We start from the raw sequence: 16,828 nt of genomic DNA, 5'->3' as shown, positions 1-16,828 counted from the left end.
ATAAAAACTAGGACCCAGGAGCTAAACATTTTATTTTCAAAGTACACGTATTCGAAATTTCGAATCTTTTAAAAATTGTATTGAAAATGGGGGAATCTCGGATGTTTACATGAGTCATATGGTCACTTTTTACCAGAAGCAGAAAAGCCACTTTTTTAACAAGTTACAGTAATTCAAGAATAAGGTTTTTTCAAATATAACACAAATCCAATTTTTTAACGATCGATAAATCAGTCGGTCAAGAACTTTATTTAAAACAATTAGACCATTTTCAGTCATGTATCAAATGGAATCATTTATTCGAATTAAAATTCTAGCCCTTTAATTTTCAAATTAGAACTTTATAACAAAAGAAACAAAAAAGGGATGATGTGTAATAAATAATATGTTCGTATTATCTGATATATAATACTAACAATTTAAAAAATGATACTTCACCAAAACAAGTTTTGAATGAATTTCTTGATTAATAAAACTGATACAAAAAATATCCCAATGAATAAATTAATTTAAAATTAATAATAAATAATTATCCACAAAATATATGCTGTAAAAACAATACAAATGATGCAAATTGCATAGTTGGTACAAACCACTTCAGGTTTCACACGGGTGAATAAATTTCCAGCATATCAACAAATACTAATCTGAGAATACTTCGTTTAAAGTTCAGAACATATTAGACGGGAATCGTTGACGTGACACATTTGTAATAAATAATAATTAATATTTTTTTTTTTTGTTTCATATCTTCATATCTGGCAGGTTATTAATGTCAATTTTGGTATATTCATCAATTTTGGGGTTATGTTGATGAGAAGAGGAAATGAATAATTTAGGGGTTAAAATAATGTCGGTGGTTTAATTCGTTATTAATTAAACAATTGTGAATTTGTGGAATGTAATCTGCACGTCTTAAAGGTTCATTTTACCAAAAAATTTTTAAGTCTATGAAAAAATAAATCGAGCTCAAATTATACGATTTTTATTTTTGTCTGCTGGTACTCCGTGTGATACATTTCTTTTAGCATATTCACATGTTCCTTGTACACTAAAATTATAAAGGAATAAATCTTCCTTATCTCCTCATCAAATAAATTGACACTGAAAATCCTATGTATTTCAAAGAATAAATTTATGTTATGCAAATAATATACATATCATTCAAATTGTTTTGTAAAATTTAGGACGAAATAATCGATTTTTATGTCAGATATATAAAATATATCGATTCTTATTCAATTATGCTTGATAATAATAATAAAATTCATGGTATAAAAGTGGCACCATCTTTCTATAAATATCCAATAATTTCATTATTATGTGTATCATATACCAATTTATATAGAACAAATATAATAAATAATCATAATAATAAAAATAGACAGAATTTTTTGAATTCGTAAAATCCACAAAATTACTGTAAAATTTACAATTTGAATTTTTTAATAATCAATTTTTTTTAATTTAGTCTGTATTTTTTTTAATCGCATATCAATAATTCTAATAATTTTTTTTTTACTTCTTTTTTTTTAAAAAAAATAATCCACAAAAAAAAATATTATTTTTTATCGAAAAAATTATTTTCAAATTTATCAATGCAAGCATCTATCGCTCAATCCACCATCAACATCATCGGTTAATAATAAAAATCCGTCTAAATCGAATTATTAAAATTGAAAAATCAATTGGAATTCAAACCCTCGATCTATTATACAACTCCCACATTATAAATATTTACATCTTAAAGAAGCTCACGTAACACTACGACTTACTCCTTTTCAATACCTATTAGCAGAATGCAGTAATTACGGGAGATCATGAAATTAAAATGCAATTGGAAAAGGATAACGAATATAAAACTGCAATTTTTTTTGTTCAATGCAATGGGGGAAGATAATAATCATGGAACAGTAAAAGAATTCAATGAAGCTTTCATCTGTTGGAAATAACCCACCAACTACTCACCCACAAGCTATTTACTTAATCCTCATATAAAGATATTCCAAAATATGATGTTGAGTTTAATGATAGTTCCGCAATCGCTCAATTGATGATGCAACACGAATTAAATGAATCAAATTAATTTGATGATAAGAAATTATAACATTGAATTAAAATTATTATAGTTGAAATATATTACATATACAATCGTCAACCTTAAGGAAAATTTGTCAGTACACCAATGATCCTTACAGTACCAGTATAAACACTATATAGATTACTGCTTCTAGTTCTTGGAGTCCGATGTCATCCATCTTTAGCGAACAGTTGAAATATATTTTGATAGCTTTCAAATAGAACTATGTAGTTTAAGTTTCTGATAAATGTTATGTTGTTTTTCTTCAGTGCATGGACATGTTATTTCGTTCAATTGTAAATTCGCAATTTTTTTTTTCTCCTAAATAAAAAAAAAAATTAAATTTATACGTATTTATTATTTCTCATGAATTTACAGAAAATAGTTAAATTACCTATTGTTAATAATATAAATTATATTTATCTCTCCATACTATGTATGCTAGATCTCCATCACTTTCTACAATGTTATTATCTTCCCTTCGTTCAAAATTTTTTTATTTCCAGTTGTCGGTGTTTAACATTATTAAGGTCGGTAAACTGAAATAAAATTTTTAAATCTGTTAACGTAATTACATCTCGCACTATATTCCATATACTGTAAATTCTGTAGTATAGTTATACCAAAAATTGCAATGTATTTCTTGCTCCATAAAGGCAATTCGTTGTAAAGAGCCCAGTAATTGTAAATTTTGTTCGGAACTCTTAAGCCGAATTGGAACTTGTAAGGATTTACTTGAATAAACACGATGCGATCCAGACGTGGTGAAACACTTTCTCTAAATTCGTGTTATAGTTCGTTCATGTTATATTCTTCAGGCACTGTTATCGTGAATACATTTTCTTTTCTTCACCGGACATTACAAAATTGAGCTTAATATGCCGTATTGAACTTCCTTTTCACCTGAAAATAAAAATAAACAAAGAAACAAATTTTGATAGAGTTAGATAGAACCTACTTTTATGTTAAAGAACAGAATCATTTTGAACATAGTAAGCTTACAGTGTAATGTTTTTGAAAGAAATTTGTAGGAAAGATCAAACTCAAATCAGTTTGGAACATTCAAACTAAAGATCGTTTTCTTACGTCTAAGTGGTGCAAAAGGAGCGAAAAAAATATCTCTTAAGAAATGATTTGACTATAATCCACAGAAAAAAAACCAAATCTTGAAAATTTTCAGATATTTACAATCATAAGTCACATATTCTTTCACGTAGTACATCTTCTCTTGTCGAATTTCGAGCACAGACAACATATATCTCTCCAGAACATAGTCACAACCTTCAATTAGGATTACGACGCTATTTCAGGCATCATACCAATATGCCTCGTTCGTTTCCTCTCCATCCATGGTTATGGAATCAAAGAACTCTTTCAATCTCTTTTGATCAATCCTTTTATACGACTTCAGAGATTTTTTGAATGATTCCCCTCTCACCCTCCCCGATTCTGAATCTCGTATCCTTGAATGGTCAATTCCCGTTAATTCGTCTTTTGCCGAACCCCTCCAAGCATTTTAATTCTTTAGCTTTACATCAGGTTTACTTTCTCTCCCAAATCGTCTCTGAAAATGGTTTATATCTTATCTTCTCTCCTGGAACGATTTGAAATCTTTACTAACTGTCCAGCGTAAAGGTGTCTGCCCCTTCGTATTATACTGTTCTCCTTAGCCTTGTCACCGTTTCGCCAAACTCTTATAAACTGCGTCCCGAATTCTGGATAGATGATAAAACATCTCCCTTTCTCCTCGCCTTCCTTAGTTGATACTACTACCTCGAATCATAATACATGGATTGCTACCATCTCTTGTCGTGTCAACCGGAAAATTCGATCCTTCTCCTGATGAATCAATTTGAATTCTTCGGACCTCATCATCGGTCGTACTTTACGAACTGCTCCTTCCTCCGAAGTCATCCTCTCTCATTGTATTATGATACCGAACGACTCCCTGAGCAACACATTCGCACCTCACTCTAGCTCCTTGTCACTACAGCCGTGTACTGGATGCGAATTCAACAATACTTCGATCAAACGAGCTAAATACCTTATCAAAGCAGCCCATAGTGCTACATGTTGGATACGCGCTTCGAACTTCTGGATGATTCGTCTGAATACTTTATCAGCTAAATTGCATCTGCGTTCTTCTAATTTGTTTATTAAATTATCTTATTATTATATTTTTTCTTCCCTCATTGCTTTTTGTAATAGATTTAATGCGAATTTTATTCCTTTGGACTCTGATATTGATCATAATCCTTCTGTCCCAGTGGATCGATCATTCACGGATTCCTCATTCTGATGATGTCACATAGGCCTTGGTTGGGTCCAATGTGACGAACATGGTTTCATTTTATCTCATCGCTCCTCCTCTATCCCACTTTTGTGGCTCTCTTCACTCCGAGCCGAACTATGTACTCTGTTATCAGATTTGGAACTTTTACCGCCTAATGCTACCGCCGAAATACGTACTGATGCAGCCGCTGTTATTTCCTCTGCATCGAAAGTCCTCTCTACTCCCTACTGTTCACGCACGTTCCGATTAAAGAACTATCTCCTATGGACGTATTTCAAAAGTTATGCATCTCCAAATCACTTCAATTGAGGTTCACCAAAATTCCCGCCCATTCGGATGACGTTCTCAACGACCGTGCTGACACTTTAGCTAAGGACCATCCCTTGTCCGAGTCCTTTTACCACCACCTTTAACCAATCTGGATCCCGATTTAACGCACAACCCACCTTTAACGGCACTTTTATCGATTCCGATCTTCGTAAATTTGTCTCCTCGCGCTACGATCAATTATATTTTCTCTCTCTCCAGATTTTCGCGCTTTGCGCACAACGCGTCTTCTAAGTTCACATGGAAATTTCTTCATTACTCCCTGTATTTTGGCCCACGTACTAACTTCAAAGACCACAATCTTAGGATTTTCCGTTTGAAATTACTTTTCAACGCACCTTTGGACTTGTAAAGCTGTTCATGCTTTCAGAAAAGCGTTCTCAATCACACTTTTACATCCTGTTGGAATGTTTCCGCCATAACTTAAGGAAGAAACTTATTACCGCATACAAGAAGACAAAATCTTCTGATCTGTCTCTACTCGCGTCCTTTGACACGTTATCTATTTGGCACTATTCTTCTTTGAATTCCTCCCCGCATCCTCGTTCTCCTACTGCGCATGATCTTATCCGCGGCTTATTCCGGCAGATCTGGTTGCAATTCTCTCCAAGTCTTTACTCAAAAACGAACCACCGGTATCCTATTTTCGGCGCTTTTCCGTTTTCAAAGATCACGTTTACAAATACCTTTGGTCACCGCGTTGTGCCAATTTCATTCAATGAGAACTCTCTCAGAACATTACCAAGAAGATTAAGAAGTCTCGTCGTTCTCGTTCATCTTCCCGGTCCTTCTCTCCTGTTGTTTCCTCCTGCGCAAGTACCTTCTTCTTGCATTTTCAACAGAATAATCCTTTGACGTCAAATGTTAGGAATTGGCTTCAAGACTCTATCACTTAGGGTGGATTTTGGTTGGACAAAATCTCGGATTTTCTGTATAGTCGAACAGTTCGGGGTCTTAGGTCACTTTGCTCTTAGATTTTACGACTTACTTCTCCGGATAGTTGGCCTGGAACTTACTCTTTGGGTTTAGGTTGGGCATATGAAGGACCTTAGATATTATATATAGTTTTTAGATTAGCAATTCTTTCACGTAGTACAAAGTAGTCTCGCGAAATTTATCATTATTTTATCGTCACGTTTCATAACAAGTTTTATGGATTGTGAATTTCTTTTTTTGGAAATTTATTAAATAAAAATAAGCGATTTATAGTTCTATAACACGAGATATTACGTTTTAAAAAGCAAATATATAAATATCTAGAAATAACTTGTGTTTAATTAATCGAATTTCTTTTTTTGGAAATTTATTAATAAAATAAGCGATTTATAGTTCTATAACACAAGATATTACGTTTTTAAAGCAAAATCATTAATCGAATTTATTTTTTAGATAATTATCGTAATTAATTATCATGTTAATTAACGATATTGACAATTATCGTAATTAATTATGTTATATTGATAATTATTATAATTATTGAGTTAATTATGCAAATTTTTTATATCTTAATTTTATCATACCTTCAGAATTGTTATTTTTTATGCAGCGGTAAAAGGAGATGTTTTTTATGTAAATTATATTAATCATCTACAACATACGTGTAATAAGTAAATACTGCGTTTCGGTCATGTGATTTTTATAAACTAAACGAAAAAAGATTATGGGAATTTGCCAATCGATTGAATTATAGATTTTATAATACATGTGAAATAGTGGTAAACGCACGGTAAATCATACCCTGGATTGTTTAATAGTAAAATGCGCATGCAATGACTTGCGTCGTAAATCAAAACTCCATTATTAAATTGAGGAATAGAATAAATAATACTATATCAACATTAAGCGAATTGTTGGTTAATTTAATGAATTTTCATTACTTTAGATATGATAAAGTTATGCTTCGATAAAGATACTTAAGACAATATCACGAAAATTTTTAGTAAAAACTAGAAGATACTATATTTATTTATTTAATAATTATATAACAGAATAACAAAAATTTATGAAAATATTCCTTTATTTATAATATAACTATAAAAAAAAATAAGAAACTACTATTGAAACACAGTGACTCTTAAATCTATATGTATTTCAATAAAATAACTTGATAGCTAAACATTACTATTCAACTTAAATATTTCGCTTCTTGACTCTCGAGGTTTCCAAGCATTATCTCGTAAATCTATGACATCCTAAAAAAAAAATATTAACAATATAACATAATAAATATAAATACAAAAATTATTCAATAAAATTTACCATCAACAAAAATTTTATTTGGTTTGACAAATTCGGAGATGTTGATAACTCCTTCATTCGTTCAAAGTACGGTTCCATTCTCTGTTCATTATTGTTCGATTCGATATAATCAAGTTGTTTTCCTACTATATTCATTAATATACATAAACTTTCCATTTCTTCTTCCTCAGGCAATTTTAATAATTTCTCAATACATTCATGCATAGTTTTCTTTGCAATAATTTTTAATTTAAATAATTCGCCAATGAAACGAATTAAACCAAGACCTTGCTTCCTAATCTTTATAGCTTCATAATTTTCATATGACATCATGTTAACTTTCCAACCTTTCTTAAAATCTTTTTCACACCGATCAAGAAGATACTTTTTAAATAATGTACCGCCTTGAAGAAACTTATTCCTGAATTTTTTGATGGCAATTATTTTATGATCGACTCTTTCCATCAACCTAAAGCAAAGCTGAGCATATATTGCACAGAAATTCGATTCATCATGAGATTCAAATATAAGACGAACTATTTCCCTTAACATACATCCATCTCTTCTGTTGTTAGCGTAGAAAATAATTTGATCTGAGATAGAATCAAATTTTTTTAACGTCAACTTATTTAATAACGCTTTAATTTTACATTGTGCTAAGTGAAAAGGGATGAAAAATTCAATTTTTCTAGGTATATTTAGAGCTTGCATTTGAAGTGCACCTAGGTCTATACGTTCACTGGATGGATGATCTGGACTTTGAGGATCTGCTATAGATGATATTACTGGAGTTAGTAATTGTGTAGTACTAAATAAGATCGATAAAGTACGAATTAAGTCAAAAAATACCTGAAGTCATTAACATAATAGTGAATCTTTCTTCAAATTGGTCTTTTTGAAGTTGATTTGACCTAATTTCTTTATTAAGGATTAATTCAATATTTGGACTACTATTGTGAACGCGAACCGTTTTTATATTTGAACCATCACCAACTTCGACGGTAATGTTATTATAAAATTCTTCGTTTTTTAAAATGTCGATTAAGTTTTGTAATAAGTCTGATAAGGGATTTTTGTCAGTCATTTTTTTTTTATGAAAATGAACGAAAGGAAAGGCGAAATGATAACCTTATAAATATTATTTGTCTGTAACAAGTGCAACGTTTAATTTGTTACTTTTTTTGATCCAAAATGGTTACCCTTTCGTATAAGAATAAATCATGTATATCTTTTCCATTTTTTCCATTTTGAAACAATTATATAAAGTGATCTCCTTAAAAATGTTTTTTCAGCCGTATCTATTATAATATCATTATTTTACAAAAGTTTATTATAATATTCTTTCTTATACCCACCATTCATTATTTTACATATAGATGACGTAATATATTCATAGCTTAATGAGTCAATTAATTGTATCCGAATTAAGAATACCCGAATAATAAGTTTGAAAAATTCGGTTAAATTCTTAACAATAATCACATTATTTAACTAATAAAGGTTTATAAAATTATTATTATGTAGGGGAAGAATCAAACTTTATCTGCTATGGGAGCTTCTGGAACACAACATGTGGATCAAAGCCATTAGTTTGCCTCAACTAACACAACGCACGGCAAATAATTTATCCGATTTGACAAAACCTTCGAATAAAAAAAAGAATACTAAAGTTAAAAAAGTGCACGACTTTTTTATTCAAGCAAATAGTAGTACAAATATGAATTACTTTCGTACATTCTTTTTTTGGGATTATAATATAACTTTCTTTAACCCAACTTTTCGAGTAATCAATGAATGATTTTTTCTTTGTTGTATAATCTTTTAAAGTAATCGAAAAAAAATTTCAACTTCTTTTTTAAATATATAATATAAATAAATAATGTATAATACCTCGTTATTTTTTTATTATATGAAACAAATATCATCATGATTTATTCTCCAAATTTAGTTCTATAAAAATTCAAGAATTGAAAGATTTTTTGTTTCACATATTATTTTCTATAACTTAAAATGTATAGTTCACAATCGGGGAAGTCGGAGAAAAGAGTTATTAAACGTTGTAACGTAATTGGTTGCATTCCGCAGCGTACATGTGAAGGACGATTTCTGTCCGAATTGAAGCATTAAGGAGGACAATAAACAATAATAGTTTCGGGTAAGAAATACGACCGATCACTTTATTTTACGAAGATACTATGAATTAATTTTGATTTTGATTTTTGAAATTTGAAATTATGGTTTATAGAATAAAGGAGGATGAAATTATCCGATTATAATAAATAAATCCTTATTTTTATGAAAAAGTTGCGATTTTTATTGATTTTATTCACGTATAACGATTTATTAAAAAAAAATTTTCAGTAAATTAATTGAAATTGAATATACCCTATTCTAATCATTATATTGGACACGCACCAAACATAATAAACTAAACATATAAATTTTAATCTGTTTTCAGTACAGAAATTTTTTTTAAAAAAAAATTGTATGTATGATAGTCGAACAATAGGAATTTTTCCTATAATCCGAGTTCCGAAACGACCTATATTCTATTGGCTTAAAATCGACGGATCTAAAAAAAAATATTTTTAACCATATATGTGTTTGCATGGATAGAAAAGAAATTTTAATTGTTGATTTGATTCCCGAAAGTCCGATAATAATGTATCAAATTACTTACATATTTGTTTTAAATACGTGATAAATAAAATTTGAGTTTATTTAAAATAATTACGTGCATGATCAAACAAAGGAATTTTAATTGTGAACTTAATAAATTTAATTTGCGTATTGAGGTCCTTAATAATAAATTACTGTAAAAAATACATATTCGCTTAGTTTAATTTCAATGATGGAAACAAATATGTGTAATATCCGTTGATGAATCAAATCTAGAAATTATTTACTGATTTGGGTCCCGGTTAAAATTTACGCGAAGGCGCAGTTCGCGCCATTGCAATATTATTCTATAATTCTATAACAAGTTTTAGTTATAAAAAATAACAACTACTAAGTGCAATGATTCAATTGTACTAAATTGTGATAAGGCATGTTGTGTGAAGATCTACATGTTAGATCACGTGCAAAATACGACAGATGGTAATTATGCAATCCCTCCTAAAAAAAATTTGCAGTAACTCAATAATTTTTATGTTTTTCCACTCTCCTTTAGTATAGTGTTTTCCTCTTCAAATGTGACAGAGAAACTTTTAGAAATAAGTGCTCAACAATTAGCTCATTGAAACGCCTTTAAAAAGATATTAAAGAGCTATAACTTTACTACCTTTATTATCAACATTATTACAATCATGCTTTATATTCAGAAATTCTGCAACTTATACGGAGAGGAGCTTTGTCCGTTCACGTACTTAAGAGATTCAGACATCAAATGTGGAATCTACAAATAAGAATTTTATTTCATTTTACTTCTAACAGTATTTACAGTGGCGCTCCCTCGGAACTCGGAAGTGAAAGAAGAATATGAGAGGACATTCAAAATTGAAGAGAACGTCCATCACCCGTTATCCAGCTGGTGTCCGCTTCTTTGTCTTAGTATTTTTAGCAAAATAAAAGAGCCCTTATAGGAACAATAGAAGGCGACCCTGATGAAAAGTTAGTTACTCACCATGTGATTAGATTTTATGAACTATATACAACTTACTACTGATAGTCCTTTACAGTTAGTTACATTATAACAATTTATCGATTCAATTTCTTTTTTTTTTAATAATATTTTTTGGATGTATTACTTTTGATTTTAGATAATAATATTACGTAATGACAATTTATCCGTAGAAATATTAATATTTGAAGATTTTATTCATTACTTAGAGCCTCATCCATTCACCTATGGGCAGTGATGTTGGAAGCCATATTTGGACTTCCAAATCTTCCAATTCCAATATTACTTCAACATGAGAATTATTAAAGGATTGGAAACTTCCAATGAACATCACTGCCTATATGTCGTGGAAATAGGGCTTCGTAGAGTCAAATATCTTCGTCTTCACATATAGAATTACATAGTGGGCTAGAAGAAATCCTTGAAGAGACTTTGTTGATAAATAATCAATATATAATCAATTTTTCTTATGGGAGGTAATTAAAGATTTTGAGTTATGGGAGCGTTAAATACATAATATTATTAAAATCGAAATGATTTTTATAATAATATAGGAACGAAATAATTTTTTTTTTATTTACGAAATCCAAACATTGATATTTTATAATAATTTTTTTTAAAAAAAAACCATGCGTTGAATTAAAAGTATTCGATGTTTGATAGATCAAAATCAATTATTATTTATTGTGTAAAAATGAATGTTACTTCATGGGTACTATTGGCAAATGGCAACTTTATTTTGTATAACGAGCTTTAGTAATTTCAAAGTTGATTTACACATATTAGAAAATATTTATTTTTGATCAATTTTCTTTTACTTGGCAGATCATTTAAAGGAAAACATTGAATACATTATTGATGAAATTATTAAAAAAAAAAAGAATTGCTCCCGCCTCTATTGGCAAATTTCCGAAGAAATCCTTCGAGAAAACAGCGCTGTTGAAATAATTAGGTGCCAAAGCTAACTCATTTTTATTTTTTTTTACTGTTTAAACAAGTAAATAATTATAAAGTATTTTTATTTATATTTTAATTTTTTATGTTTTTTTTTAATTTAAATTCTATTTACTAAACTACTATATTAAATCATATAATATAAATAAATATGTCTAAACTTTATAAAGTTTTGAGTTTTGACATTTGCTAAACCTTTCGCAATTTTGCATTTTTTAACTTTTTGACAAAACAGTTTAAACAGTTTCGATTTCAACAATTGTCTAAACTGCTAGGTTTCGCCCACAACCTTAGATTGAAGAATTTCTTCTCTTTTTACGTGTTCATTTGAATAGTATTTTTAGTAATGCATCTTTTCAAGTGATTATCTGCATAGTGAAAGCGAGCTATATGCTTTTCAGGAACGAATACTAGGGAGTCATATACAGTGCAATATATATAATTTGTTTCTATTTCAGAAGGATGAAACCCCTTACCCTTCTTCATAAATTTAAAATTTTGCACACATTTTCAATATATCCATTCTTAGAAAAGATTCTTGGATTCTCTTCAAGTATTCTTCTAATAGACCACGAACACGAGAGCACCACATTCCTGGTGTTTCGTCATCATATTATGTTTTAAAAGGGTTAATGCTTTTATTATTCTTTTATAATTTTCATCCCGATTAGGTAAAGAAAGCTTAAAGTAGGCATTACTATCTAAATCCATCTTTTACAAGTGTTTAATCAATAAAATATCGAATTATAATAGTATTTTTAATACTTTATAGTGATTTAAATGATTTATAGAAATTTCAGTGAATTCTAGCGATTCTTTATCAATATATTATAATAAAAATATCAGCTTCATTTTTTATTCGATTTCAAGCTGCTATATTTACATACATACAGTATGTGGATCTCTCGTGATTAACAGGTATTATGACATTATTGTGTCATTCCAGCTCCCTGCCAGTTCTATGACACTTCCTGGTACTATCATGACGCCAAATTGTTTCTTAAATTACGAGATGATTGGCTAATCAAATTTCAGATTTTTCCTTTAGCCGGATAGCCTTTGATCTAACAGATTTTGGGAAAATTATTACGAATAAAAATTCACGTGCAAGAAATACCCGCTATTTGCACTATTTTTCTGATGGTAGAGTCTGGACAAGCTTGTCCAGGCTCATCAAAATTGTGCAGATGAAACGACACAGTACCTTCAAGATTATCAATTATTTTCAGTGATATTTGGCAAAAAGTACAAATTATAGAGCCCGATATGAGCAGATATACATGCTTTGAAATTCACGTGCAAGAAATACCTGCTATTGCTCTATTTTTTTGATGGTAGAGTCTGGACAAACTTGTCCAGGCTCATCAAAATTGTGCAGAAGAATGAATGAATTGTAAAGTGATAATTTATGGCCCAGTACTTTGCGATTATCAGGAAAATTTATTACATATTCCAAATACATTACATACACTAATACACCTTCACGAAGATAATAAAAATATAAGTCTGAATTGTTAGGCGAACTTTATTAAAATGTTTTAGCCAAATGCTTCAAAAGAAAAAAGTTACCATATTTTCCTAAAAATGATGGCCGAGACTGGACAAACTTGTCAGAGCTCATCAAACCTTCTGCGTTAAAATAGATCTAATATGGGCTGGGTTTTAACTCCTTGTATCGTTTATATACAGATTTCCTAAAATCAAAATAGCTGTAAATAAGACCTTGAGATGCATCTTCATTTTTAGTTTCAGCATTATCAATCCTTTCAGAAAGTTGCAAAAAGTTACTTGCACTTTCACTTGTTTCTTCCAAACTACTACCACTATCGGGAATATTAATAAGTTTTTTCAGAATACTCAACACCTTTTTTCCATCAGCTTTTTTCACTTTCTTGTTAGAGGATTTTTTAGTAGATGCGTCTAACTTTCTAGAGCGTTTTTCTGTGTGTCGAAATTTCCAAATCATCAATCTCCATATCAGTTAATAGACATATAGGATACAGCTTTCATGGATTATTGATGCAACTATAATGCGCAATATGCTTGCAGAGTAAAAAACGGTTGGCTTCGGTGGGAATTCCATGATAATTTCTTCATTTCTCAATTCTCACATATAGGGCGTTAGATTTTCGAGTTATCCACATTTTCAAAATTTTCAAGTTTCTTTAATGATCTCAATAGCACTTGATACCTTAGTAATAATCTTGGACAAACTTTGCTCCTCTTCACCTAATAATCCTAGTTCATTCATGAGCACTATATGACTATATCAGCATCCCACCCACGGGAGTTTAGTTTTCTGAGTCTACTTATTTAGTGACAGTGTCCTCCTTAGTTGAGGTTGTAGTTTTATTCATTTCTTTAAAAAGATCGGGAGAAATTAGAGTTTCGATATCTCTGACTTTACAGTTCCAATTTGGATATGTGAGATTGGCTCTATTTTTAGCTATATTCAAAAGAAATGAAAAGATATTCTTCAAGGCACTTTTAGTGATAAAGACAGCCACAAGTGGCCATGGTAAATTCTTTAATTGGCTCATCCGGATGTGAAATGAACTTTTCTTTACATAAAATGCACGGTTTCATCTCTAGAATACGAATGCAGAAGCACGAATACTACTACTTATGCTGAGGATATTTAGCGCTAGAGTGGTCTGAAATTTGTCCATACTGCCTAGCTTCACTTAGATTTGAAAAAAAAGATACCGTCCTGTTTTATAACACTTGTAAAAATTCCGCAGGAGAAAGCAATCCTTGAATCTTCACTAACAATTACACACTGCATTTCATCATTGCGTTAATCCCCTTTGGATCAGCATACACATTTCCATTACCCCATCATGCGATATTGATTGATATGATAATAGCGTAACTGGAGATATAATACACAAAAATAAATACAAATCGAATTTAGAAAAAAAAATAATATGAATATATATGCGGTTTGCATGCCCTCATTCTTTCAGCAATAATTTTACCAAATATCTTCTGCGCATTTCAGGTGATCGATCTCACATGACCGGGTTATCTCAGACCTGTGCGAAAATTTGAATAAATTGAGTGAGAGTTTTTTCCCATTCTTTCATAAGATTATCGAGCCATGCAGTGTTTAAACGGCTCTTTAGAATACTACGATGTAATAACTCTTCACTGATCAACATATCACGATCTATTAGGAATTTATAATGTCTCTACTGCACCACGATAGAAACGCATATCTTTCTCCAAGACATTGCGGAAGCACTCATTGTCCCACTTATTTTTCTCAGCTCCAGTAATGATCGAAAATTTCTCAGGATTCTTCTCTCCACGTTTAATGGCATATTGATAAAGACATTTCATTTTATCTGGATTAGTCCTTTGACACATTTTGATGGTATATTCACCTCAGCTTTGGGTGAATTGACTGGACTGATTACAGAGGAATCATCTGAAGAATTAGAGATATGAGTTGAAGGAATAGGTATGGTTGATACTTGATACGGTTTTGATGACATTACAGACCCGCTCTGTGATACAAAAAAAAATTTTTGTCATCTATTTTAGAATAATTCCTTTTAAATTTTTCTTTTATTAGTTAACAAATGAATTGACAAAAGAAGTCGTGCACCTCTTAATTTGAAATTGTCAATAATCCCCAAAGTGCTTCACTAGATAAATCAAATAACACAAATTTGTTGATCGATTTTTTTTTATTTTATTAAAATTTGCCTTATAAGGAATTTCCTTTATAATTGATGCATTTTTTTCTGCATGAAAACTTTCAGAAAAAAAATCAATGTTCCACAAAAAATCAAAAATCTGTAATAGTGCATCACTTCAAATCTTGATGCACTAAAAAGAAAATTGTTAATTTAAATTGTTTTTGCTTCATTATTGGTTTTAAAACGTATTTTTATTGTTTCTGTTGACCATGCATTCAGGACAATATATCAAATATATTTGTTCTGCATGTAAACCGTTCAATTAAATAATGATTTACATGCAAGTATGCGCCAATTGTGACTACGGAAAAAAAGTTTTTTGTTAAATAATCCGTAATAGTGCATATCTTATGGGGTAATTGTACTCCTGAATAAAGAATTTATTTAAAAAGGTAATTTAATTTATTTGAGAACCATTAAATTGTCTTTGCTTCGTCGAGTAGTGCTTCTATAATGCAGAATTATTTTATCAGACGTAAAGGTGCAGTTTAAAAAGGATGGAATTTTCCTTTCAACGCTAAGAAAAAAAAAATATTATCTAAAAAAATTTTTCACAAAAGCTTATAGAAATTAAAAACAATCTATAATTAAATACATTATGTTTACTCAAAAGACTTCTACATTTGCCTTTTTGGCTCTTCTCTTCTTTGTTGCTCTTGTTGCTTCACTTCCATCCACTTTTTCCCCTAACCTTCAGGTTCGACAGGAAGAAACTGTCGCTCGCGCAAATTTCACTGATGCTAATAAAGCTGTAGGAGAGGTCTTATTCGTTCGAGTTCCCAGACAGGCCTGCGAAGCAATATTACAATTTTTTGAAGGATTTGATTCAACGGATCCAGAAGATTATTTTTTCATAATTGGCGGTAAGGATGTTTCGGATACCATGAGAAAAAACCTAAAAATCTCTAATGGGGCGACAGCACCGGATCCAGCAATTTTTGAAGAATTTTTTTGTGATGGACTAGATGGTAAAGAGTTCATTATTAAGCTACAAGATGAAGAGATTGGAAGTACTATCATTGAAGGAAATTAGCAATAGTTTTAATCTACATAAAATTAATAATAATTGAATAATTTTACTATAATTTTTTGTTTTACTTTTGTATTATTTATAATTTATATTGTATATCATGAAAGTTATTTTTTTTCTTATAATTACCTTTCTTTTAAGGTTGACAAATTAAATAAATGTGGACCATTACGTGATAATAAACATTAAATCTTACTTTTGAAATCAATATGAACGTGACATTTGGAACATCATCGTTTTTAAGAGCCTCGGCAGCATTCACAGTCTAATAATGAGTGCATTATGAATAGATTACATTTATAATCGATAAAATTTATTAATCTACTAACCGTTATTAAAATAGTGGTTATATATCACGTGTTTCTACTTTCCCATTTTCCATAATTCCATGGAATTTCTATGATCGACAACTGAATTTTTTTTTTTCAAATTTCGCTTCATAAAATATAACATAATGGAACTTGCATATGATAATTCTTTTGAGTTTTGATCCAACGCCAAAATTAAAATATAGCCCCATTCCAATTAAGTTTATTTCTTTTAATCAGGATAATGACAAATGTTTTATTGTAGAAATTTG

At 30.2% G+C, this 16,828-nt stretch overlaps 3 protein-coding genes across 3 annotated transcripts; 1 reads left to right on the top strand and 2 right to left on the bottom strand.

The window, feature by feature from the left end:
* Positions 1–6,811: 6,811 nt before the first annotated feature.
* Positions 6,812–8,022, bottom strand: OCT59_001255 (uncharacterized protein; the record flags this gene model as incomplete). The annotated part of the gene is made up of 3 exons (XM_025309403.2): positions 6,812–6,892; positions 6,960–7,708; positions 7,788–8,022. 3 exons carry the CDS (start codon positions 8,020–8,022, stop codon positions 6,812–6,814), a joined length of 1,065 nt encoding a protein of 354 aa, XP_025174930.2.
* A 5,137-nt stretch (positions 8,023–13,159) lies between these two features.
* Positions 13,160–13,480, bottom strand: OCT59_001254 (uncharacterized protein; the record flags this gene model as incomplete). Its single annotated transcript, XM_066139428.1, has 1 exon — positions 13,160–13,480. One exon carries the CDS (start codon positions 13,478–13,480, stop codon positions 13,160–13,162), a length of 321 nt encoding a protein of 106 aa, XP_065988832.1.
* A 2,336-nt stretch (positions 13,481–15,816) lies between these two features.
* OCT59_001253 (uncharacterized protein) lies at positions 15,817–16,251 on the top strand (the record flags this gene model as incomplete). The annotated part of the gene is made up of 1 exon (XM_025332240.2): positions 15,817–16,251. The coding sequence occupies one exon, from the start codon at positions 15,817–15,819 to the stop codon at positions 16,249–16,251; it is 435 nt and encodes a 144-aa protein (XP_025174929.1).
* Between the last annotated feature and the right edge of the window lie 577 nt (positions 16,252–16,828).

This window comes from Rhizophagus irregularis, chromosome 1 (assembly GCF_026210795.1).
Source record: "Rhizophagus irregularis chromosome 1, complete sequence".
Lineage (NCBI taxonomy): Eukaryota > Fungi > Glomeromycota > Glomeromycetes > Glomerales > Glomeraceae > Rhizophagus > Rhizophagus irregularis.
Note: the sequence above shows the minus strand (reverse complement) of the source record. Positions and strands in the feature narration are given on the sequence as shown.